The sequence below is a fragment of the Zea mays genome, chromosome 4 (assembly GCF_902167145.1).
Source record: "Zea mays cultivar B73 chromosome 4, Zm-B73-REFERENCE-NAM-5.0, whole genome shotgun sequence".
NCBI lineage: Eukaryota > Viridiplantae > Streptophyta > Magnoliopsida > Poales > Poaceae > Zea > Zea mays.
This window is the reverse complement of record NC_050099.1, coordinates 17,691,942-17,715,276: the sequence shown is the minus strand read 5'-3', so window position 1 is coordinate 17,715,276 and position 23,335 is coordinate 17,691,942. Positions and strand designations below refer to the sequence as shown.

The following is a 23,335-nucleotide window of genomic DNA, read 5'->3' as shown; positions in this document are numbered from 1 at the left end:
TGGTCCAAGCTTTCGCCGGCAATTTCCAGGGCACGTACGTGCGCCCCGGGAATTCCTGGGACCTCCGAAGCTGCCGGCAGCAGCCGGGAGAGTCTCTCCGGGACTACATCCGGCGATTCTCGGAGCAGCGCACCGAGCTGCCCAACATCACCGACTCGGATGTCATCGGCGCATTCCTTGCCGGCACCACCTGCCGCGACCTGGTGAGTAAGTTGGGTCGCAAGACTCCCACCAGGGCGAGCGAGCTGATGGACATCGCCACCAAGTTCGCCTCTGGCCAGGAGGTGGTCGAAGCTATCTTCCGAAAGGACAAGCAGCCCCAGGGCCGCCCATCGGAAGATGCTCCCGAGGCGTCTACTCCGCGCGGCGCCAAGAAGAAAGGCAAGAAGAAGTCGCAAGCGAAACGCGACACCGCCGACGCGGACCTTGTCGCCGCCGCCGAGTACAAGAACCCTCGGAAGCCCCCCAGAGGTGCTAACCTCTTCGACAAGATGCTCAAGGAGCCGTGCCCCTATCATCAGGGGCCCGTCAAGCACACCCTGGAGGAGTGCGTCATGCTTCGGCACCACTTCCACAGGACCGGGCCACCCGCGGAGGGTGGCAGGGCTCGCGACGACGACAAGAAGGAAGATCACCAAGCAGGAGAGTTCCCCGAGGTCCGCGACTGCTTCATGATCTACGGTGGGCATGCGGCGAATGCCTCGGCTCGGCATCGAAAGCAAGAGCGCCGGGAGGTCTGCTCGGTGAAGGTGGCGGCGCCAGTCTACCTAGACTGGTCCGACAAGCCCATCACCTTCGACCAAGCTGACCACCCCGACCACGTGCCGAGCCCGGGGAAATACCCGCTCGTCGTCGACCCCATCATCGGCGACGTCAGGCTCACTAAGGTCCTTATGGACGGGGGCAGCTGCCTCAACATCATCTACGCCGAGACCCTCGGGCTCCCGCGCGTCGATCTGTCCTCCATCCGAGCAGGTGCTGCGCCCTTCCACGGGATCATTCCCGGGAAGCGCGTCCAGCCCCTCGGACGACTCGACCTTCTCGTCTGCTTCGGAATGCCCTCCAACTTCCGAAGGGAGACTCTGACGTTTGAGGTGGTCGGGTTCCGAGGAACCTACCACGCGGTACTGGGGAGGCCATGCTACGCGAAGTTCATGGCCGTCCCCAACTACACCTACCTGAAGCTCAAGATGCCGGGCCCCAACGGGGTCATCACCGTCGGCCCCACGTACAAACACGCGTTCGAATGCGACGTGGGGTGCGTGGAGTACGCCGAGGCCCTCGCCGAGTCCGAGGCCCTCATCGCCGACCTGGAAAGCCTCTCAAAAGAGGTGCCCGACGTGAAGCGCCATGCTGGCAACTTCGAGCCAGTGGAGACGGTCAAGGCCGTCCCTCTCGACCCCAGTGGCGACACCTCCAAGCAGATCCGGATCGGTTCCGGGCTCGACCCCAAATAGGAAGCAGTGCTCGTCGACTTTCTCCGCGCAAACGCCGACGTCTTTGCGTGGAGTCCCTCGGACATGTCCGGCATACCGAGGGATGTCGCCGAGCACTCGCTGGATATTCGAGCCGAAGCCCGACCCGTCAAGCAGCCTCTGCGCCGATTCGACAAGGAGAAGCGCAGAGTGATAGGCGAGGAGATCCACAAGCTAAAAGAAGCGAAAAGCGTCAAGCTCAACCCTGAAAGGTGGGTCCTCGGGGCGCCCCAGGGCATGGTCTTGGAGTTCATTATCTCCAAACGGGGCATCGAAGCCAACCAGGAGAAGACCCCGACCATCGCACAGCACCCCGAGCCCTCGCTGGGGGTACCCGGGGGCTGCACACACCCCCGGGAAAGGCCGCTTGTCACCGCCGACGTTCTGGAGCCCGGAACGTACAAGCTGGCCGGCGGTCAAGGCGAGATCTACGGCAACTCTTGGAACGTCCGACAGCTACGTTGCTTCTACCCTTAAGATGTTTTCAAGCTGTTCGTATACCTCGCTCCCACACAAGTCTCAGTCGTCAAGGAAGGGTCGGCCTCGCCTCGGCAGAGCCCGACCCTCCCTCGGGGGCTAAAAAGGGGGAACCCCTCTGCGTCAAGATTGGGTGTACCTCTCCGCATCCAAAATTTTCGATCAAAAAAGGCTTTTGCGTTCTCCCGGCTATGTCAGAAGCAGGGCCCCGAGGAGCGAACGTGGGTACATGTAAGTGGCGAGGCCGACTGAGCCGAGGAACTCCTATGCCTCCGGGTTAGGGACACCTCACTCATCACCCGCCACGAAAAATGGCCCAACTCGGGAAGCCACCCTATTATTGACAGGCTAAGCCGGACACGCAAAATGAAAGGAAGAAGAGTGCGACTTCATGCAAAAAAAACAAAGTGTTTAGGCCTCAGCGGCCGCAGTAAGACACACGCACATCCAACAGAAACTGTTCCAACAAGAGTTAGGCACCGCCTTGGGAAGGAGCCGCGCCTTCGGCTCCGTCCCTGCCTTCGGTAAGGTCCATCTCGGCTTCCGGCGACGGCGCAGGGGGAAGGATCTCCGCCTCAAAGGTGGTCGCCAGCACCGCGCTCGGACCCGCGGCGACTGCGTCGTGCCGCTGAACTTCTTCCAGGGCAGCTTCGTCTTCGTTAGGAAGACAATACCCCTCACTAACCCGCTCCAGGTCCACAACATAGTGGAAAGCGAGCACGGCGAAGGCCCGCCTGACGCCGTGGTGTAGCGCCTCGCGGACTCTGCCGCGCGAGTGATCACCCAAGGCTTGAAGGCGGCTTTGAGGGGAGCTTCCTGAAGGGACGTCGCCGGAGCCAAGGACCCGATAAACGTCCGAGACGGCCTCGGACATGGCCGCGAGGTCAGCCTCCCTCTGCTCGGCAGCTCCGGCAAGCGCCTCGGCGAGCGCCTTGGCGGACTCGTCAAGGGCGGACTCGAGCTCTGCGAACAACCAGAAGAAAGACCTCAAACACAAGCAGAGGAAACAGACAAGAACAAGAACCAGGGATGGCCAAGGCGTACCTCCGGCTCGGGCACGCTGCTCCGAGGCCGCGACCTGGGCTGCGGCTAAGTCGGCCACGAGGGTTTTAGCCCGGCTTTCGGCCTCGGCAGCCCGGCCCCGAGATTGGTCCCGCTCCTCGACGACCTGGACGAACTCCGACCGCTGCCGTTGCGCCTCTGCGCGCGCCGCTGTCGCCTTCGCGCGTGCTGCTGCCGCCTCGACTCTCAGGTCAGTGCAGAGCAACTGGAGGTCCGCTACCTTGGCACCCTGCTGAGAAAGGCGCGCAGTAGCCCCGGCGAGCGAGGTCCTCAGGGATCGCAGCGAGCCCCAGACATCGACCTCGCGGCGGATGAACGACGACTTGGCGGCGCTCCGATCTGTCAGATCCTGGGGGAAGGAAACAGGGCGTCACGAAGAACGCCTCGCTCACAGAAAAGAAAAGGTATGCCTGAAACCGTTACCTGGAGGATTTTGGGGACGTCCCTGCAGAAAACCTCCAGCGACGACCGGAGCGACCCCACCGTTGCTTCAGCACACTCGCGGAGCTCATCCCAGGACTGGTCCTCCTGTTCATCGTCGAGAATGAAGACAGGGTCCGAGGCCTCGCGGGTCCGAAACCGGAGCAACTGGCGCCGGGCCCCGGGGCTCCGCCGCACAGCGATGAGGCTGCCGCCCGGCTGGACGGATCGCGCCTCCACGCCCACCTCTTCCGAGGCACTGGGCGCCGACGCATCAGCCGTCTCGACGCCGGCAGCAACCGGTCGCTCTCCGACTGGGACGGCGACGACTTCGGTAGCGGCAGGCGCCAGCATGGCCGGCACGACAGGCGGGCTCGGGACCACGTCGGCGTCAGCCACCTCCCCTATCACGATGACCGCCTCGGCAGAAGAGCCAGCCTCGGGAACCTGCTCCCCAGCGACAGGTGCCGCCCGAGCCCCCTGCGGTGAAACGCCCTGCGAAAGGGTCGGCTGAACGACAAGGCCCGGAGCGGCGCTGGCCGCACAGGCCGGTGCCGTCTTAAGGGCCTTCCGGGGTGCCAGGTCGGTCTGGCCATGGCTTCGCTTGCTGAGGGAAAAAGGAAAATCACGGCCGAGACATATGAATGGAAAGCCAAGACGAAGACATTCCGAGATACTTACCCGCTCCGGGCCATGATCCACCGCGCCTGGGGGGAAGTTTCTTGGGTCCCAGCTCCCGGAACAGCCGCCGAGGTCCGCTTCGCCGGCAACTTCGGCGCCACCCTTGCTTTGGACACCCGGGGAGCAGATTGCCCGGGCACTGTCACGATGACTTGAGGGTCACCTCCATGCGCTGCCGGTACGAGCGGCGGCTCTTGGGGAGCAGACGCCCTGACCTAGCCCCCCGGAGTCACCTCAGCTCCTCCAGCCGAGGGGTCAGGTGCCCTCTCGGGTTGCCCCCGTGCCTCGGGCCGGGACCCCGACGCCCCGACTCCGGGGACTGACGGCGTCGACCCGCTCGGGGGCTGGCTTGACGGCTCCTGGCCACACCCCAAGCCGGGGCTGAGGCCGAGACGGGCGGCCATGTCGTCCTCCTCCTCCTCATCATCATCGTCGTCGTCGTCGGGCGTCTCCGGCGACGGCTCCCTCGGGAGTCCCTCCCTCTCCTGCTGGCGACGGCGCTTTTCCAAGGCATCCCGAGCCCGCCTCCGCTCACGGGCCCGGGCCTTCTCGGCGTCCTTCTTCTTCTTCTTCTCCTCCGCGGCGACCCGCCGCGCTGCTCGGTCCACCGCATCCTGCGGGACCCGTGGCCGGGAAGGCTTGTGCCACCCCACCTCCTGAAGAAGGGGGGGAAAGAAGCCCGATCGTAAGGACCAGGAGCAACCCAATGTATGAAGAAGGAAGGAGTGAACACTCACCAGAGTCACGCACCCCTGGTCGGGGCGCATCCGAAGCTGGGAGAAGGCGTGGGGGTCCGGCTTCCCCAACGCAGCGGACACCCGCCATTGGAGGGCGTCGAAGGGAAGAGGATCAGGGGACATCCGCGAGCCCTCCCAGTCAGCCTCCGGGGTCATCTCCCAAAGCGATAGCCGTCGCTCCGCCAAGGGAAGCACCCTCCGACGGTGGATGGCGGCAATCACTCCCGCAGCGGTGAGTCCCCCCTCCCGCAACGCCTCCAAGGCCTAGAGAAGGGGTCCGAGGTTCTTCTGTCTTTCGTGCGGGGTCCCGTGACGCCAGGCGTCGGTGGCGGCGGTGACTACTCGCTGGGAGAACGGCGGGAGCAACTCACCGTTGTTCCGGAGGTAGAAACACCGGCGCTGCCACCCCTTGTTCGAGGACGCGAGGATGGCAGGAATATACTGCGACGCCCGCGACTGCCTCAGCAGGAGGGTGCAGCCGCCGGCCCGCACCGCAGCGCGGACCTTCATCTCCCCCGTCGGCGAGGCAAAAAGCTCGGCGAAAAAGAGATGGGTCCACAAATCCCAATGGGGGGCGATCCCCAAATACCCTTCGCACACCGCTACAAAGATAGCGGCCTGCGAGATGGAGTTGGGGGTGAGGTTGTGCAACTCCACCCCATAGTGGTACAGGATCGCCCGCATAAAGCGGCCCGCCGGCACACCGAATCCCCGCTCGTGGAAGGAGACGAAGCTCACGACGTACCCCGGCGGTGGGGATGGAGCGGCTCCGCCCACGGGAGGAATCCATTCTGGTCGCTGCTCATCGGTGAGAGGGCGAAGCGAACCCTCGCCGACCAGCTCCTCCAGATCGCTCGCCGTCACCGTGGAAAAGGGCCATGGATCGCGCGGGGAGATGATAGTCACCCGGTCAGCCATCACCAAACGGAAGGGATGGCGGCGCAAGGGGCAGGAAGGGCGGTTTTCTCTTCTCTGGCTAAAGTCTCTCGGGTTGCGAAAACCTAAAGAAGGAGGCAGGAAGCGGAGCGAAGAACCGTCACCAGACCCTCTCCCAGGTATATAAAGACCAAGGCGAGACCGTTTCCAGCGTTCCGCCCGGACCGGATGCGGGATTCAAAAAAAACGCGAAGCGAAACAGCCGTTCCTCGAACGGCCGCCCTGCCAACAACTCGCCCCATCGCATTAACTCCGCGGCGGGACAGGCGGCACCTATGGCAGGAGAAGTGGGCGACGCTTTGCCTTCGCCGTAATAACCGCGCCAAAAAAAGGTACGCCACGTCGTTCGATTTCGTATCCTTTTCCTTTTTTCCTCTTTCTCTATCTCTTGCAACAGGGACCGGGAAAGGGGGATACCCCGAAAAGGATCCTTCCCCGTGAAGGAACCGGGCTCCGAGCCTCCCTACTGATCAGAGGTTCGAAGGCTGGCCCCCCGAGGGGTTCAACAGCTGCCTCAGATCGCGTGGGCCCTACACCCACTACAGGTCAGAGGTTCGAAGGCCGGCCCCCCGAAGGGTTCCACGGCCGCCTCAGGCTACTCGGGCTCCGCGCCCATTACTGATCAGGGGTTCGAAGGCTGGCCCCCAAAGGGTTCACAGCCGCCTCAGACGCCGAGCGAGGGATGACCAGGGGTACGTTCGATACATAACCAAGGCTCGGGCTGCGCTCCCGAGGTACCCTAGGACATTTCCGAGACCAGCGGGAGCGATCTTGTAATGGAATCCCATCGGAGGGAGGCATCGAGCCCCCGGACCCCGTCGCCAGGGGACCGGGTCCGGCAGATCACCCGCAGGTACTTTTGGGCGTGCCTCTGGGCCCCTAGCCGACCCCTAACGAACGGGGCACGGACGTCCACTCGGATTACCCGCTTGCAGCTCACCGGAGACACCATGTTCGGCGCCCCATCGAGGGCAACATGGCGCTTTCCCCCCTCCTCCTTGCGGAAAGGCGACGCAGGGGCGTATGTAAAAAGCCTAGTCTGTACCTGATCGCCCTCTCGCCCTGTGCAGAGGCTCGAGGGCTGCTCTCGCAAACCCGGCTCCGGCCGAACCGTTGACAGCGTCAACATACCAGCCCGAGAATTTGGGCCCCGACCGTACACCCGGGCTACGACCAGTTCACATGAGGGAACAACCAGGCCAGCCGAAGCATTACGCAAGGCATTAAGACCTCGAAGGAGTGAAACCACTCCTCCGAGGCCTCGGGGGCTACACCCGGCGGGTGCGCTCGCGCGCATCCACCGGAACAAAATGCAACCGAGAAAGGCTGGTCCCCTTGCAAAAAAGTGCGACGAAAGCCTCCAAGCGAGTGATAACACTCCCTTCGAGGCTCGGGGGCTACTATCGGGGACCATAATTAGGGGTACCCTCAAGACTCCTAATTCTCAGCTGGTAACCCCCATCAGCATAAAGCTGCAAAGGCCTGATGGGTGCGATTAAGTCAGGGATCGGTCCATTCGAGCGACTCGATCGTGCCTCGCCCGAGCCTAGCCTCGGACAAGGGCAGCCGACCCCGGAGGATTTCCGTCTCGCCCGAGGCCCCCCCTCCAACGGCGGACACATCTCCGGCTCGCCCGAGGCCCTGCCTTCGCTAAGAAGCAACCCTGACTAAATCGCCGCACCGACCGACCGAATCGCAGGAGCATTTAACGCAAAGGTGGCCTGACACCTTTATCCTGACGCGCGCTCCCCGGCAGAGCCGAAGTGACCGCCGTCACTTTGCCGCTCCACTGACCGGCCTGACAGAAGGACAACGCCGCCTGCGACACTCCGATTGCAGTGCCACTTGACAGAGTGAGACTGACAGGAAGTCAGGCCCTGCCAAAGGCACCACAGGAAGCTCCGCTCCGCCCGACCCAGGGCTCGGACTCGGGCTAAGTCCCGGAAGACGGCGAACTCCGCTCCGCCCGACCCAGGGCTCGGACTCGGGCTAAGTCCCGGAAGACGGTGAACTCCGATCCGCCCGACCCAGGGCTCGGACTCGGGCTAAGCCCCGGAAGACGGCGAACTCCGCTCCGCCCGACCCAGGGCTCGGACTCGGGCTAAGTCCCGGAAGACGGCGAACTCCGCTCCGCCCGACCCAGGGCTCGGACTCGGGCTAAGTCCCGGAAGACGACGAACTCCGCTCCGCCCGACCCAGGGCTCAGACTCGGGCTCAGCCCCAGAAGACGACGAACTCCGCTTCGCCCGACCCCAGGGCTCGGACTCCGCCCTGGCCTCTGCCGAACGACCTCCGCCTCGCCCGACCCAGGGGCTCGGACTCGGCCTCGGCCATGGAAGACAGACTCGACCTCGGCTTCGGAGGAGCCTCCACGTCGCCCAACCTAGGGCGCAGGCCAGCCACGTCAACAGGAAGCGCCATCATCACCCTACCCCGAGTCGACTCGGGCCGCAGAGAACAAGACTGGTGTCCCATCTGGCTAGCTCCGCCAGATAGGCAATGATGGCGCCCCGCAAGCTCTGTGACGACGGCGGCTCTCAGCTCTCTTACGGAAGCAGGAGGACGTCAGCAAGGACTTAACCGCTCCGACAGCTGTCCCTCCGCCAGGCTCCGTTGCTCCTCCGACGGCCACGACATCACACCAGCTGGGTGCCAAGATCTCTCCGGCTGCCACATCGGCATGTACTTAGGGCGCTAGCTCTCCCCCGCTAGACACGTAGCACTCCGCTACACCCCCATTGTACACCTGGATCCTCTCCTTACGCCTATAAAAGGAAGGACCAGGGCCCTCTTAGAGAGGGTTGGCCGCGCGGGGACGAGGACGGGACAGACGCTCTCTTGGGGCCGCTCGCTTCCCTCACCCGCGTGGACGCTTGTAACCCCCTACTGCAAGCGCACCCGACCTGGGCGCGGGACAAACACGAAGGCCGCGGGATTTCCACCTCTCTCACGCCCATCTCCGGCCACCTCGCTTCCCCCCTTCGCGCTCGCCCACGCGCTCGACCCGTCTGGGCTGGGGCACGCAGCGACATTCACTCGTCGGCTTAGGGACCCCCCGGTCTCGAAACGCCGACAATTTTCTTTTTAATAAGGAACAATGATGGTAGGCTTAAGTGCTTTTTGTCATTTTTAATCTCTTGTAACAGTTTCACTTTTTACCATAATGAAAATATATCTTCTCCATAGGCTTACGTTGCCGAAGCATAAGAATTTATGGTGGCAAGGAGGACCTTCGAATTATCAAAAATTTCGTTCTAAGGAAAAATAAACGCTGATTCCGCTGAAAGTAAAAGGCGAAGAAAATCCTAAGGGAGGCTTACAGCGAAAAATAAACGCTGATTCCACTGAAGTAAAAGGCGAAGAAGCTCCTAAGGGAGGCTTGCAGTGAAAAAACATTGACCTTCGGCAAAAAACATTTTGCATAACATCACATCATTACATCATTTGCATAGCATAACATCATACATCATGTGGCATCAACAATGCAAGAAGGGAATCTCAGTATTGATATTCGAAAATTGTTTCGAAGAAACAGTGACAAGGCACAAAAAATAGCTATTGAAGAGTTATACCTTCGTCAAACTCTGAAATGGAAAGATCTATTGGTTATTGACTTTACGAGGATAGGTTACTGATATTATGAGAGCACAGATATTGTTTACGAAGCATGAAAAGAAGGGAAGGTGTTTTTTCGCCGAAGGCTCAAAAACGGTATGTATAAGAAATTTCATGCATCGTAAAGAATAGAACCATAAACAGCTAATATATTTGTCGGCGTTTCGAGACAGGGGGGTCCCTAAGCCGACGAGTGAGTGTGCTGCGTGCCCCAGCCCAGATGGGTCGAGCGCATGGGCGAGCGCGAAGGGGGGAGAGGCGAGGTGGCCGGAGTCGAGCGTGAGAGAGGTGGAAGTCCCGCGGCCTTCGTGTTCGTCCCGCGCCCAGGTCGGGTGCGCTTGCAGTAGGGGGGTTACAAGCGTCCACGCGGGTGAGGGAAGCGAGCGGCCCCAAGAGAGCGCCTGTCCCGTCCTCGGTCCCGCGCGGCCAACCTTCTCTAAGAAGGCCCTGGTCCTCCCTTTTATAGTCGTAAGGAGAGGATCCAGGTGTACAATGGGGGGTGTAGCAGAGTGCTACGTGTCTAGCGGAGAGAGAGCTAGCGCCCTAGGTACATGCCAATGTGGCAGCCGGAGAGGTCTTGGCACCTTGCTGGCGTGATGTCGTGGCTGTCGGAGGTGCGACGGAGCCTGGCGGAGGGACAGCTGTTGGAGCGGTCGAGTCCTTGCTGACGTCGCCCTGCTTCCGTAAGAGAGCTGGGGGCCGCCGTCGTCACAGAGCTTGTGGAGCGCCATCATTGCCCATCCGGCGGAGCTGGCCGGATGGGACGCCGGTCTTGTTCTCCGTGACCCGAGTCGATTCGGGGTAGAACGATGATGGCGCTTCCTGTTGACGTGGCGGGCCTGTGCCCTAGGCAGGGTGACGTGGGGGCTCCTCCGAAGCCGAGGTTGAGTCTGTCTTCTGTTGCCGAGGCCGAGTCCGAGCCATGGGGTCGGGCGAGGCGGAGGTCGTTCGGCCGAGGCCAGGGCGGAGTCCGAGCCCTGGGGTCGGGCGAGGCGGAGTTTCGTCGTCTTCCGGGTCTTAGCCCGAGTCCGAGCCCTGGGGTCGGGCGGAGTGGAGTTCGCCGTCTTCCGGGTCTTAGCCCGAGTCCGAGCCCTGGGGTCGGGCGGAGCGGAGTTCGCCGTCTTCCGGGTCTTAGCCCGAGTCCGAGCCCTGGGGTCGGGCGGAGCGGAGTTCGCCGTCTTCCGGGTCTTAGCCCGAGTCCGAGCCCTGGGGTCGGGCGGAGCGGAGTTCGCCGTCTTCCGGGTCTTAGCCCGAGTCCGAGCCCTGGGGTCGGGCGGAGCGGAGTTCGCCGTCTTCCGGGTCTTAGCCCGAGTCCGAGCCCTGGGGTTGGGCGGAGCGGAGTTCGCCGTGGTGCCTTTGGCAAGGCCTGACTGCCTGTCAGACTCACTCTGTCGAGTGGCACCGTAGTCGGAGTGGCACAGGCGGCGCTGTCCTTCTGTCAGACTGGTCAGTGGAGCGGTGGAGTGACGGCGGTCACTTCGGCTCTGCCGAGGGGGGGGCGCGTGTCAGGATAAAGGTGTCAGACCACCTTTGCGTTAAATGCTCCTGCAATTTGGTCAGTCGGTGTGGCGATTTAATCAGGGTTGCTTCTGAGCGAAGCCAAGGCCTCGGGCGAGCCGGTGATGTGTCCGCCGTAAAAAGGGGGGCCTCGGGCGAGACGGAAGTCTCTCGAGGTCGGCTGCCCTTGGCCGAGGCTAGGCTCGGGTGAAGCGTGATCGAGTCACTCGTGTGGACTGATCCCTGACTTAATCGTACCCATCAGGTCTTCGCAGCTTTATGCTGATGGGGGTTACCAGCTGAGAATTAGGCGTCTTGAGGGTACCCCTAATTATGGTCCCTGACAGTAGCCCCCGAGCCTCGAAGGGAGTGTTAGCACTCGCTTGGAGGCTTTCGTCACACTTTTTTGCAAGGGGACCAGCCCTTCTCGGTTGCATTTCGTTCCGGTGGGTGCGCGCGAGCGCACCCGCCGGGTGTAGCCCCCGAGGCCTCGGAGGAGTGGTTACACTCCTTCGAGGTCTTAATACCTTGCACAATGCTTCGGCTGATCTGGTCGTTCCCTCATGCGAACTGGCCGTAGCCCGGGTGCACGGTCGGGGCCCAAGCTCTCGGGCTGGTATGTTGACGCTGTCAACGGTTTGGCCGGAGCCGGTTTTTGCGAGAGCAGCCCCCGAGCCTCTGCACAGGGCGAGAGGACGATCAGGGACAGACTCGACTTTTTACATACGCCCCTACGTCGCCTTTCCGCAAGGAGGAGGGGGGGAGTGCGCCATGTTACCCTCGATGGGCACCGAACATGGTGTCTCCGGTGAGCTGCAAGTGGGTAATCCGAGTGGACGTCCGTGCCCCGTTCGTTGGGGGTCGGCTAGGGGCCCAGAGGCACGCCCAAAAGTACCTGCGGGTGATTTGCCGGACCCGGTCCCCTGGCGACGGGGTCCGAGGGCTCGATGCCTCCCTCCGATGGGATTCCGTTACAAGATCGTTCCCGCTGGTCTCGGAAATGTCCTAGGGTACCTCGGGAGCGCAGCCCGAGCCTCGGTTATGTATCGAACGTACCCCTGGTCATCCCTCGCTCGGTGTCTGAGGCGACTGTGAACCCTTCGGGGGCCAGCCTTCGAACCCCTGATCAGTAATGGGCGCGGAGCCCGAGTAGCCTGAGGCGGCCATGGAACCCTTCGGGGGGCTGGCCTTCGAACCCCTGACCAGTAGTGGGTGTCGGGCCCACGCGATCTGAGGCGACTGTTGAACCCTTCGGAGGGCCAGTCTTCGAACCCCTGATCAGTAGGGGGGGGCTCGGAGCCCGGTTCCTTCGCGGAGAAGGATCCTTTTCGGGGTATCCCCCTTTCCCGGTCCCTGTTGCAAGAGATAGAGAAAGAGGAAAAAGGAAAAGGAAAAATTCGACGCAGAGGGGGTCTCCCCCCTTTTAGCCCCCGAGGGAGGGTCGGGCTTTGCCGAGGCTAGGCCGACCCTTCCTTGACGACTAAACTTTGCGTAGGTGCGAGGTATATGAACAACTTGAAAACATCTTAAGGGTAGAAGCGACGTAGCTGTTTGATGTTCCAAGCGTTGCCGTAGATCTCGCCTTGATTGTTGGCCAGCTTGTATGTTCCGGGCTTCAGAACTTTGGCGATGACGAATGGCCCTTCCCAGGGGGGCGTGAGCTTGTGCCTCCCTCGGGCGTCTTGGCGCAACCGAAGCACCAGATCGCCGACCTGGAGGTCTCGGGACCGGACCCCTCGGGCGTGGTAGCGTCGCAGGGACTGCTGGTACCGCGCCGAGTGTAGTAAGGCCCTGTCCTGAGCCTCCTCCAGCTGGTCCAGCGATTCCTCTCGGCTAGCTTGGTTGCTTTGATCGGTGTAGGCCCTCGTCCTCGGGGAGCCGTATTCCAGGTCAGTGGGCAAGATAGCTTCAGCCCCGTAGACCAGGAAAAACGGCGTGAAACCCGTGGCACGACTCGGCGTCGTCCTTAGGCTCCAGACCACCGAGGGGAGTTCCTTCAACCACCGCTTGCCGAACTTGTTGAGGTTGTTGTAGATCCGAGGCTTGAGCCCTTGTAGAATCATGCCGTTGGCACGCTCTACTTGCCCATTCGACATGGGATGAGCCACGGCGGCCCAGTCCACCTGGATATGGTGATCCTCGCAAAAATCCAAGAATTTTTTGCCGGTGAACTAGGTACCTTTGTCGGTGATGATGGAGTTCGGGACCCCGAAGCGATGGATGATGTTGGTGAAGAACGCCACCGCCTGCTTGGACCTGATGCTGTTCAGAGGTCGGACCTCGATCCACTTGGAGAATTTGTCGATGGCGACCAGCAGGTGCGTGTAGCCCCCGGGCGCCTTCTGCAAGGGACCGACGAGGTCCAGACCCCATACAGCGAAGGGCCAGGTGATGGGTATTGTCTGCAGAGCCTGAGCGGGCAGGTGGGTCTGCTTCGCATAGAATTGGCACCCTTCGCAGGTGCGGACAATTCTAGTGGCGTCAACCACCGCTGTTGGCCAGTAGAAGCCTTGCCGGAAAGCATTCCCGACAAGGGCTCGGGGCGCTGCGTGATGGCCGCAAGCCCCCGAGTGTATTTCTTGCAGCAGTTCCCGACCTTCGGCGATGGAGATACATCACTGGAGGATGCCCGAGGGGCTGCGATGGTAGAGCTCCTCCTCATCGCCCAGCAAGACGAACGACTTGGCGCGTCGCGCTACCCGCCGAGCCTCGACTTGGTCGAGGGGTAGCTCTCCTCGACGGAGATACTGCAGGTACGGGGCCTGCCAATCTCGATCAGGCGTGGCCCCGCTCTGCTCTTCCTCGACGTCCAGTGTCTCGCCCTCGGGGGCCGAGGGTACCTCGGGCTGAGCCGAGGGTGCCTCGGGCCGAGCTGAGGGTGCCTCGGGCTCGGGCGTGTCGTCGATCTTGACAGAGGGTCGATGCAGATCCCGGGAGAAGACGTCCGGGGGGACCGTCGTTCGCCCCGAGGCTATTTTAGCCAGCTCGTCTGCGGTTTCGTTGTAGCGCCGAGCGATGTGGTTGAGCTCGAGCCCGAAGAACTTGTCTTCCAGGCGCCGAACCTCGTCGCAGTAGGCCTCCATCTTCGGGTCGCGGCAGTGGGAGTTCTTCATGACTTGGTCGATGACGAGCTGCGAATCACCGCAGGCGTCGAGGCGTCTGACCCCTAGCTCAATGGCGATCCGCAACCCGTTGACCAGAGCTTCGTACTCGGCCACATTGTTGGACGCCGGGAAATGGAGGCGCAGCACGTAGCGCAGGTGCTTTCCAAGGGGCGAGATGAAGAGCAGGCCCGCGCCGGCTCCTGTCTTCATCAACGACCCGTCGAAAAACATGGTCCAGAGCTCCGGTTGGATCGGAGCCGTCGGCAACTGGGTGTCGACCCATTCGGCCACGAAGTCCGCCAACACCTGGGACTTGATGGCCTTCCGAGGGGCGAACGAGATCGTTTCGCCCATGATTTCCACCACCCACTTTGCGATCCTGCCCGAGGCCTCTCGGCACTGGATGATCTCCCCCAGGGGGAAGGATGACACCACAGTTACCGGATGAGACTCGAAGTAGTGTCGTAACTTCCGCCTTGTCAGATCACAGCATACAACAGCTTTTGAACTTGTGGGTAGCGGATCTTGGTCTCGGACAGCACTTCGCTGACGAAGTAGACCGGCCTCTGAACGGGCAATGCATGCCCTTCCTCTTGCCTCTCGACCACAATCGCGGCGCTAACCACCTGAGTGGTCGCGGCGACGTAGACCAAGAGGGCTTCTCCATCCGCCGGGGGCACCAAGACAGGCGCCTTTGTAAGGAGCGCCTTCAGGTTCCCAAGGGCTTCCTCGGCCTCAGGGGTCCAAGCGAAACACTCGGCCTTCCTTAAGAGGCGGTACAGAGGCAGACCTCTTTCGCCGAGGCGTGAGATGAAACGGCTCAGGGCCGCGAGGCATCCCATGACCCTCTGTACACCTTTTAAGTCCTTGATGGGTCCCATTCTGGTGATGGCCGCGATCTTCTCCGGGTTGGCTTCAATGCCTCGCTCGGAGACGATGAACCCTAGGAGCATGCCTCGGGGCACCCCGAAGACACACTTCTCAGGATTGAGCTTGACTCCTTTCGCCTTGAGACATCGGAATGTCACTTCAAGGTCGGAGAGGAGGTCGGAAGCCTTCCTTGTCTTGACTACGATGTCATCGACGTAGGCCTCGACTGTGCGACCGATGTGTTCGCCGAACACATGGTTCATGCACCACTGGTACGTTGCGCCCGCATTCCTCAAACCGAACGGCATGGTGACATAGCAGTACATGCCGAACGGCGTGATGAAAGAAGTCGCGAGCTGGTCAGACTCTTTCATCCGGATCTGGTGATACCCTGAGTAGGCATCGAGGAAGGACAGGGTTTCGCACCCAGCGGTGGAATCCACGATTTGATCGATGCGAGGCAGAGGGTAGGGAACCTTCGGACATGCTTTGTTGAGACCAGTGTAGTCTACACACATCCGCCATTTCCCCTATTTCTTCCTCACAAGCACAGGGTTGGCAAGCCATTCGGGATGGAATACCTCTTTGATGAACCCTGCTGCCATTAGCTTGTGGATCTCTTCGCCAATCACTCTGCGCTTCTCCTCGTCGAATCGGCGCAGAGGCTGCCTGACGGGTCGGGCTCCGGCCCGAATATCCAGCGAGTGCTCGGCGACATCCCTCGGTATGCCGGGCATGTCCGAGGGACTCCACGCAAAGACGTCGGCGTTTGCGCGGAGAAAGTCGACGAGCACTGCTTCCTATTTGGGGTCGAGCCCGGAACCGATCTGGATCTGCTTGGTGGTGTCGCCACTGGGGTCAAGAGGGACGGCCTTAACCGTCTCCGCTGGCTCGAAGTTGCCGGTATGGCGCTTCACGTCTGGCACCTCCTTGGAGAGGTTCTCCAGGTCGGCGATGAGGGCCTCGGACTCGGCGAGGGCCTCGGCGTACTCCACGCACTCCACGTCGCATTCGAACGCGTGTTTGTACGTGGGGCCGACGGTGATGACCCCGTTGGGGCCCGGCATCTTGAGCTTCAGGTAGGTGTAGTTGGGGATGGCCATGAACTTCGCATAGCATGGCCTCCCTAGTACGGCGTGGTAGGTTCCTCGGAACCCGACCACCTTGAACGTCAGGGTCTCCCTTCGGAAGTTGGAGGGTGTCCCGAAGCAGACGGGGAGGTCAAGTCGCCCGAGGGGCTGGACGCGCTTCCCAGGGATGATCCCGTGGAAGGGCGCAGCGCCTGCTCGGACGGAGGACAGATCGACACGCAGGAGCTTGAGGGTCTCGGCGTAGATGATGTTGAGGCAGCTGCCCCCATCCATCAGGACCTTGGTGAGCCTGACATTGCCGACAACAGGGTCGACGACGAGCGGGTATTTCCCCGGGCTCGGCACATGGTCGGGGTGGTCGGCCTGGTCGAAGGTGATGGGCTTGTCGGACCAGTCTAGATAGACTGGCGCCGCCACCTTCACCGAGCAGACCTCCCGGCGCTCTTGCTTGCGATGCCGAGCCGAGGCATTCGCCGCATGCCCTCCATAGATCATGAAGCAGTCGCGGACCTCGGGGAACTCTCCTGCTTGGTGATCTTCGTTCTTGTCGTCGTCGCGGGCCCTGCCACCCTCGGCGGGTGGCCCGGCCCTGTGGAAGTGACGCCGAAGCATAACGCACTCCTCGAGGGTGTGCTTGACGGGCCCCTGATGGTAGGGGCACGGCTCCTTGAGCATCTTGTCGAAGAGGTTTGCACTTCCGGGGGGCTTCCGAGGGTTCTTGTACTCGGCGGCGGCGACAAGGTCCGCGTCAGCGGCGTCGCGTTTCGATTGCGACTTCTTCTTGCCTTTCTTCTTGGCGCTGCGCGGAGCAGACGCCTCGGGAGCCTCTTCCGATGGGCGGCTCTGGGGCTGCTTGTCTTTTCGGAAGACAGCCTCGACCGCCTCCTGGCCAGAGGCGAACTTGGTGGCGATGTCCATCAGCTCGCTCGCCCTGGTGGGGGTCTTGCGACCCAGCTTGCTCACCAGGTCGCGGCAAGTGGTGCCGGCGAGGAACGCGCCGATGACATCCGAGTCGGTGATGTTGGGCAGCTCGGTGCGTTGCTTCGAGAATCGCCGGATGTAGTCCCGGAGCGACTCCCCCGGCTGTTGGCGGCAGCTTCGAAGGTCCCAGGAATTCCCGGGGCGCACGTATGTGCCCTGGAAATTGCCAGCGAAGGCTTGGACCAAGTCGTCCCAGTTGGAGATCTGCCTCGGAGGCAGGTGCTCCAACCAGGCGCGAGCAGTGTCGGAGAGGAACAGGGGGAGGTTACGGATGATGAGGTTGTCGTCGTCCGTCCCACCCAGTTGGCAAGCAAGGCGGAAGTCCACGAGCCACAGTTCCGGTCTCGTTTCCCCCGAGTACTTCGTGATAGTAGTCGGAGGTCGGAACCGGGTCGGGAATGGCGCCCGTCGGATGGCCCGACTGAAGGCCTGCGGACCGGGTGGTTCGGGCGAGGGACTCCGATCCTCCCCGCTGTCGTAGCGCCCCCACGCCTGGGGTGGTAGCCTCGGCGCACCCTTTCGTCGAGGTGAGCCCGACGGTCGCGTCGGTGGTGCTCGTTGCCGAGGTGGCCCGGGGCCGCAGGCGCGGTGTTGCGCGTGCGTCCGGTGTAGACCGAGGCTTCCCGCATGAATCGGGAAGTCGCGGCATGAGGTTCCGAGGGATATCCCTGCCTTCGGGAGGCAGTGCTCTCGGCCCGTCGGGCCGCAGCGCCTTCCAGGAGATTCTTGAGCTCTCCCTGGATTCGCCGACCCTCGGTGGTTGATGGCTCCGGCATCGCGCGGAGGAGCATCGCTGTAGCTGCCAGGTTCTGACCAACCCCGCTGGATGCGGGCGGCGGCCTGACCCTGACATCGTTGGCGACGCGGTGCTGGATACCTTGGGGCAGGTGACGTATTTCTCCGGCCAGGGGTTGGCCCGCCCATACCTGCCCGACGTCCCGACGGATCGGCTCAAGCGCTCCTATTCCCTCGTCGAGCCTGGCCTGCGCCTCGTGGACTTGCTCGAGTTGTGGGTCGTAACCCCCCGCCGGAGCGGGGACCACAGCTAGCTCCCGTGGGATGTCGGCGCGAGGCACCGGCCTAGGAGGATCACCGTCCTCCGGCATGCCGAGATGGTTGCCTTCGGAGGGATCCCCTAGCTCGATGTGGAAACATTCGCGGCTTGGGCCGCAGCTCTCGTCGCCAAGGCTGCGGCTTCCGTCGGAACAGTCGGAGAGGCAGTAGTCACATGCGGTCATGAAGTCCCACATGGCACTGGGGTTGCCAAGTCCGGAGAAATCCCAACAGATGCTGGGATCGTCATCTTCCTCGGACCCAGAGGGCCCGTAGGTCGAGACGTCCGTCAGTCGGTCCCAAGGCGACCGCATACGAAACCCCAGTGGGGTTGCACTCGCCTCAATGAGAGCGCCCGCCAAAGCGAGGTCGTTTGGCGGGTTGAGGCCGAGTCGAAATGACGTAAGATGGGAGTCAGTTGGTACCTTTTGGTCGACGAGGAGCGACGTAGTCACATCGGGGACTGGTTGCACCGCCATCTCAGGTACGAGGGCGACGTCCTGCAGGCTTTCCGCGAGCGCGCCGGCGTCGTCTTCTTGCTCGGGGTCAGCGTGTCGCGGGGGGACGGCGCTTGCCTTCGTCTTGAACGCGAGGTCGACGTCCGGCGTGCCTTCCGTCGGGGCGTCGGGGGCGTCGATTCGCTCGACGGCCAACGAAGCGCGGCCTCCCGCTTGGCCTTGATGGCCCCGCCTCCTCCTCCGTTGGCGGGGGAGAGAACGGAGCGAGCTCGAATGTTGCTCTTCCACCACGCGGGGAAGATGTCGTCGATTCCGCCGCCGGCGGGCGGGTTGTCGGCCGCCATTGTCGTTGTCGCGCGGCGGTGGAAGAAGTATCATGTCGTAGCTGCCGTCGAAGGACATGAACTCAAGAGTCCCGAAACGAAGCACCGCCCCGGGCCGGAGAGGTTGCTGGAGACTGCCCATCTGGAGCTTGACGGGGAGCTGTTCGTCAGCACGCAGCAAACCCCTACCTGGCGCGCCAACTGTCGGCGTTTCGAGACAGGGGGGTCCCTAAGCCGACGAGTGAGTGTGCTGCGTGCCCCAGCCCAGATGGTTCGAGCGCGTGGGCGAGCGCGAAGGGGGGAGAGGCGAGGTGGCCGGAGTCGAGCGTGAGAGAGGTGGAAGTCCCGCGGCCTTCGTGTTCGTCCCGCGCCCAGGTCGGGTGCGCTTGCAGTAGGGGGGTTACAAGCGTCCACGCGGGTGAGGGAAGCGAGCGGCCCCAAGAGAGCGCCTGTCCCGTCCTCGGTCCCGCGCGGCCAACCTTCTCTAAGAAGGCCCTGGTCCTCCCTTTTATAGTCGTAAGGAGAGGATCCAGGTGTACAATGGGGGGTGTAGCAGAGTGCTACGTGTCTAGCGGAGAGAGAGCTAGCGCCCTAGGTACATGCCAATGTGGCAGCCGGAGAGGTCTTGGCACCTTGCTGGCGTGATGTCGTGGCTGTCGGAGGTGCGACGGAGCCTGGCGGAGGGACAGCTGTTGGAGCGGTCGAGTCCTTGCTGACGTTGCCCTGCTTCCGTAAGAGAGCTGGGGGCCGCCGTCGTTACAGAGCTTGTGGAGCGCCATCATTGCCCATCCGGCGGAGCTGGCCGGATGGGACGCCGGTCTTGTTCTCCGTGACCCGAGTCGATTCGGGGTAGAACGATGATGGCGCTTCCTGTTGACGTGGCGGGCCTGTGCCCTAGGCAGGGTGACGTGGGGGCTCCTCCGAAGCCGAGGTTGAGTCTGTCTTCTTTTGCCGAGGCCGAGTCCGAGCCATGGGGTCGGGCGAGGCGGAGGTCGTTCGGCCGAGGCCAGGGCGGAGTCCGAGCCCTGGGGTCGGGCGAGGCGGAGTTTCGTCGTCTTCCGGGTCTTAGCCCGAGTCCGAGCCCTGGGGTCGGGCGGAGCGGAGTTCGCCGTCTTCCGGGTCTTAGCCCGAGTCCGAGCCCTGGGGTCGGGCGGAGCGGAGTTCGCCGTCTTCCGGGTCTTAGCTCGAGTCCGAGCCCTGGGGTCAGGCGGAGCGGAGTTCGCCGTCTTCCGGGTCTTAGCCCGAGTCCGAGCCCTGGGGTCGGGCGGAGCGGAGTTCGCCGTCTTCCGGGTCTTAGCCCGAGTCCGAGCCCTAGGGTCGGGCGGAGCGGAGTTCGCCGTCTTCCGGGTCTTAGCCCGAGTCCGAGCCCTGGGGTTGGGCGGAGCGGAGTTCGCCGTGGCGCCTTTGGCAAGGCCTGACTGCCTGTCAGACTCACTCTGTCGAGTGGCACCGTAGTCGGAGTGGCGCAGGCGGCGCTGTCCTTCTGTCAGACTGGTCAGTGGAGCGGTGGAGTGACGGCGGTCACTTCGGCTCTGCCGGGGGGGGGGCGCATGTCAGGATAAAGGTGTCAGGCCACCTTTGCGTTAAATGCTCCTGCAATTTGGTCAGTCGGTGTGGCAATTTAATCAGGGTTGCTTCTGAGCGAAGCCAAGGCCTCGGGCGAGCCGGTGATGTGTCCGCCGTAAAAAGGGGGGCCTCGGGCGAGACGGAAGTCTCTCGAGGTCGGCTGCCCTTGGCCGAGGCTAGGCTCGGGTGAAGCGTGATCGAGTCACTCGTGTGGACTGATCCCTGACTTAATCGTACCCATCAGGCCTTCGCAGCTTTATGCTGATGGGGGTTACCAGCTGAGAATTAGGCGTCTTGAGGGTACCCCTAATTATGGTCCCCGACAGTAGCCCCCGAGCCTCGAAGGGAGTGTTAGCACTCGCTTGGAGGCTTTCGTCGCACTTTTTTGCAAGGGGACCAGCCCTTCTCGGTTGCATTTCGTTCCGGTGGGTGCGCGCGAGCGCACCCGCCGGGTGTAGCCCCCGAGGCCTCGGAGGAGTGGTTACACTCCTTCGAGGTCTTAATACAACAGAGCCAAAAACCATTAGTTAGTACCTATTTGCGTCGTGGATGACTTTTTCGAGCTCCGCACTTTTCTCAGCTCCCATTAGTAGTAGTATTAGTTAGTAACTAATTACTACTACTACTACTACTACTACTACTACTACTACTACTACTACTACTACTACTACTACTACTACTACTACTACTACTACTACTACTACTACTACTACTACTACTACTACTACTACTACTACTACTACTACTACTACTACTACTACTACTACTACTACTACTACTACTACTACTACTACTACTACTACTACTACTACTACTACTACTACTACTACTACTACTACTACTACTACTACTACTACTACTACTACTACTACTACTACTACTACTACTACTACTACTACTACTACTACTACTACTACTACTACTACTACTACTACTACTACTACTACTACTACTACTACTACTACTACTACTACTACTACTACTACTACTACTACTACTACTACTACTACTACTACTACTACTACTACTACTACTACTACTACTACTACTACTACTACTACTACTACTACTACTACTACTACTACTACTACTACTACTACTACTACTACTACTACTACTACTACTACTACTACTACTACTACTACTACTACTACTACTACTACTACTACTACTACTACTACTACTACTACTACTACTACTACTACTACTACTACTACTACTACTACTACTACTACTACTACTACTACTACTACTACTACTACTACTACTACTACTACTACTACTACTACTACTACTACTACTACTACTACTACTACTACTACTACTACTACTACTACTACTACTACTACTACTACTACTACTACTACTACTACTACTACTACTACTACTACTACTACTACTACTACTACTACTACTACTACTACTACTACTACTACTACTACTACTACTACTACTACTACTACTACTACTACTACTACTACTACTACTACTACTACTACTACTACTACTACTACTACTACTACTACTACTACTACTACTACTACTACTACTACTACTACTACTACTACTACTACTACTACTACTACTACTACTACTACTACTACTACTACTACTACTACTACTACTACTACTACTACTACTACTACTACTACTACTACTACTACTACTACTACTACTACTACTACTACTACTACTACTACTACTACTACTACTACTACTACTACTACTACTACTACTACTACTACTACTACTACTACTACTACTACTACTACTACTACTACTACTACTACTACTACTACTACTACTACTACTACTACTACTACTACTACTACTACTACTACTACTACTACTACTACTACTACTACTACTACTACTACTACTACTACTACTACTACTACTACTACTACTACTACTACTACTACTACTACTACTACTACTACTACTACTACTACTACTACTACTACTACTACTACTACTACTACTACTACTACTACTACTACTACTACTACTACTACTACTACTACTACTACTACTACTACTACTACTACTACTACTACTACTACTACTACTACTACTACTACTACTACTACTACTACTACTACTACTACTACTACTACTACTACTACTACTACTACTACTACTACTACTACTACTACTACTACTACTACTACTACTACTACTACTACTACTACTACTACTACTACTACTACTACTACTACTACTACTACTACTACTACTACTACTACTACTACTACTACTACTACTACTACTACTACTACTACTACTACTACTACTACTACTACTACTACTACTACTACTACTACTACTACTACTACTACTACTACTACTACTACTACTACTACTACTACTACTACTACTACTACTACTACTACTACTACTACTACTACTACTACTACTACTACTACTACTACTACTACTACTACTACTACTACTACTACTACTACTACTACTACTACTACTACTACTACTACTACTACTACTACTACTACTACTACTACTACTACTACTACTACTACTACTACTACTACTACTACTACTACTACTACTACTACTACTACTACTACTACTACTACTACTACTACTACTACTACTACTACTACTACTACTACTACTACTACTACTACTACTACTACTACTACTACTACTACTACTACTACTACTACTACTACTACTACTACTACTACTACTACTACTACTACTACTACTACTACTACTACTACTACTACTACTACTACTACTACTACTACTACTACTACTACTACTACTACTACTACTACTACTACTACTACTACTACTACTACTACTACTACTACTACTACTACTACTACTACTACTACTACTACTACTACTACTACTACTACTACTACTACTACTACTACTACTACTACTACTACTACTACTACTACTACTACTACTACTACTACTACTACTACTACTACTACTACTACTACTACTACTACTACTACTA

General features: G+C 59.5%; 1 protein-coding gene across 1 annotated transcript; it reads right to left on the bottom strand.

Annotated features, from left to right (window-relative positions):
• Window positions 1-21,105: 21,105 nt before the first annotated feature.
• Window positions 21,106-22,209, bottom strand: LOC118476883 (uncharacterized protein DDB_G0271670-like; the record flags this gene model as incomplete). The annotated part of the gene is made up of 1 exon (XM_035967201.1): window positions 21,106-22,209. A coding segment is annotated over one exon (1,104 nt), but the record flags the coding sequence as incomplete, so codon positions are not given.
• Between the last annotated feature and the right edge of the window lie 1,126 nt (window positions 22,210-23,335).